Source organism: Macrobrachium nipponense, chromosome 46, assembly GCF_015104395.2.
Source record: "Macrobrachium nipponense isolate FS-2020 chromosome 46, ASM1510439v2, whole genome shotgun sequence".
Lineage (NCBI taxonomy): Eukaryota > Metazoa > Arthropoda > Malacostraca > Decapoda > Palaemonidae > Macrobrachium > Macrobrachium nipponense.
In genome coordinates this window covers 18,861,931-18,864,015 of record NC_061106.1, presented here as the reverse complement: position 1 = coordinate 18,864,015, position 2,085 = coordinate 18,861,931, and the positions used below count along the sequence as shown (strand labels likewise).

The following is a 2,085-nucleotide window of genomic DNA, read 5'->3' as shown; positions in this document are numbered from 1 at the left end:
TAAAGTATTTTTCAAATATGCCGATAAAGAAGGTAAAGAAACAGAAAATATACAACAAAAGCCCCCTATACTTCATGAAGGTTTTTAGAAAATATCACCTCAAAGAAAAAATGAAAGTTACTATCGAAGTGACGATGATGAAGACAGCTAAGCATCAGAAAGTCCATACACCAAATGCTCTCTGTGCTTCATGAAGGATATCAAATGCTCTCCGTGCTTCATGAAGGATATCAAATGCTCTCCGTGCTTCATGAAGGATATCAAATGCTCTCCGTGCTTCATGAAGGATATCAAATGCTCTCCGTGCTTCATGAAGGATACCAAATGCTCTCTGAGCTTCGTGAAGAATACTAAGTACTCTCCGTGCTTCATAAAGGATACTATATGTTCTCTGAGCTTCATGAAGGATACCAAGTACTATCCGTGCTTCATGAAGGATACTAAACGCTCTCTGAGGTTCATGAAGGATACCAATGGCTCTTCGTGCTTCACGAAGGATACCAAATGCTCTCCGTGCATCATGAAGGATAGCAAATGCTCTCTGTGCTTCATAAAAGATACTAAATGCTCTCTGAGCTTCATGAAGGATACCAAATGCTCTCCGTGCTTCATGAAGCATACCAAATGCTCTCTGTGTTCATGTAGGATGCCAAATGAATGCTCTCTATGCTTCATGAAGGATACCAAATGATCTCCGTGCTTCATGAAGGATAGCAAATGCTCTCAGTACTTAATGAAAGATACTAAATGGTCTCCGTGCTTCATGAAGCATACCAAATGCTCTTTGTGCTTCATAAAGGGTACCAAATGCTCTCTGTGCTTCAAGAAGCATACCAAATGCTCTCTGTGCTTCATGAAGCATACCAAAGGCCCTCTGCGCTTCATAAAGGGTACCAAATACTCTCTGAGCTTCATGAAGGATACCAAATGCTCTCCGTGCTTCATGAAGGATACCAAATGCTCTCTGAGATTCATGAAGGATACCAAATGCTCTTCGTGCTTCATGGAGGATATCAAATGCTCTCTGAGCTTAATGAAGGATACCAAATGCTCTCTGTGCTTCATGAAGGATACCAAATGCTCTCTGAGATTCATTAAGGATACCAACTGCTCTCTCTACATGCTTCATGAAGGATACCAAATGCTCTCTGAGATTCATGAAGGATACCAAATGCTCTCTCTACATGCTTCATGAAGGATACCAAATGCTCTCTGAGATTCATGAAGGATACCAAATGCTCTCTCTACATGCTTCATGAAGGATACCAAATGCTCTCTGAGCTTTATGAAGGATACAAAATGCTCTCCGTGCTTCATGAAGCATATTAAATACTCTCTGAGCTTTATGAAGGATACCAAATGCTCTCCGTGCTTCATGAAGGATACCAAATGCTCTCTGTGCTTCATGAAGCATATCAAATGCTCTCTGAGCTTCATGAAGGATACCAAATGCTCTCTGAGATTCATGAAGGATACCAAATGCTCTCCGTGCTTCATGAAGGATACTAAATGTTCTTTGTGCATCATGAAAGATACTAAATACTCTCCGTGCTTCATGAAGGATACCAAATGCTCTTTGAGCTTCATGAAGGATGCCAAATGCCCTCTGTGCTTCATGGAAGGATACTAAATGCTCTCTAAGCTTTATGAAGGATACCAAATGCTCTCCGTGCCTCATGAAGGGTACAATTACAAAATGCTGTCTGTGCTTCATGAAGGATTTAGGAAATGACTCTTCAATGGATTGCGTAAACTTTGGCAGCCATCACGAAGAAAGAGAATTTGATGTTTAACAAATGCCACACGTGAGAAGAATACCAATAAACGACGTTGCCATCTCAACAGTGTGTGCTGAGGGAATAACTGATTTGCTGGGACGTTCTAAATATGACAAATCACATGGTGTTTTCAGGCAACATGACAACTAATAATCTAACCTAACTATTTTGGCTTTTACTCCTTTATTGACATTTACCCCAAAATCTTGCTATGGGTTTAATTATAGATCTTGAAAACCAAGAGACAAAATTGATTTAAGAATCGTCCATTCAATAAATATTTTACAAGCGTTTGAGCTTTATTGCT

The 2,085-nt window shown here is 39.9% G+C and overlaps 1 protein-coding gene across 1 annotated transcript in view; it reads right to left on the bottom strand.

The window, feature by feature from the left end:
- Window positions 1-730: 730 nt before the first annotated feature.
- The window catches only part of LOC135214659 (uncharacterized), a 13,104-nt gene continuing 11,749 nt past the window's right edge, over window positions 731-2,085 (bottom strand). The window contains exons 2-3 of the mRNA XM_064248995.1: window positions 1,249-1,708; window positions 731-1,029 (exon numbers count right to left, since the gene is read on the bottom strand). Of these exons, the coding sequence (XP_064105065.1) occupies window positions 731-1,029; window positions 1,249-1,708 (759 nt within the window). The remainder of the gene's footprint in view (window positions 1,030-1,248; window positions 1,709-2,085) is intronic.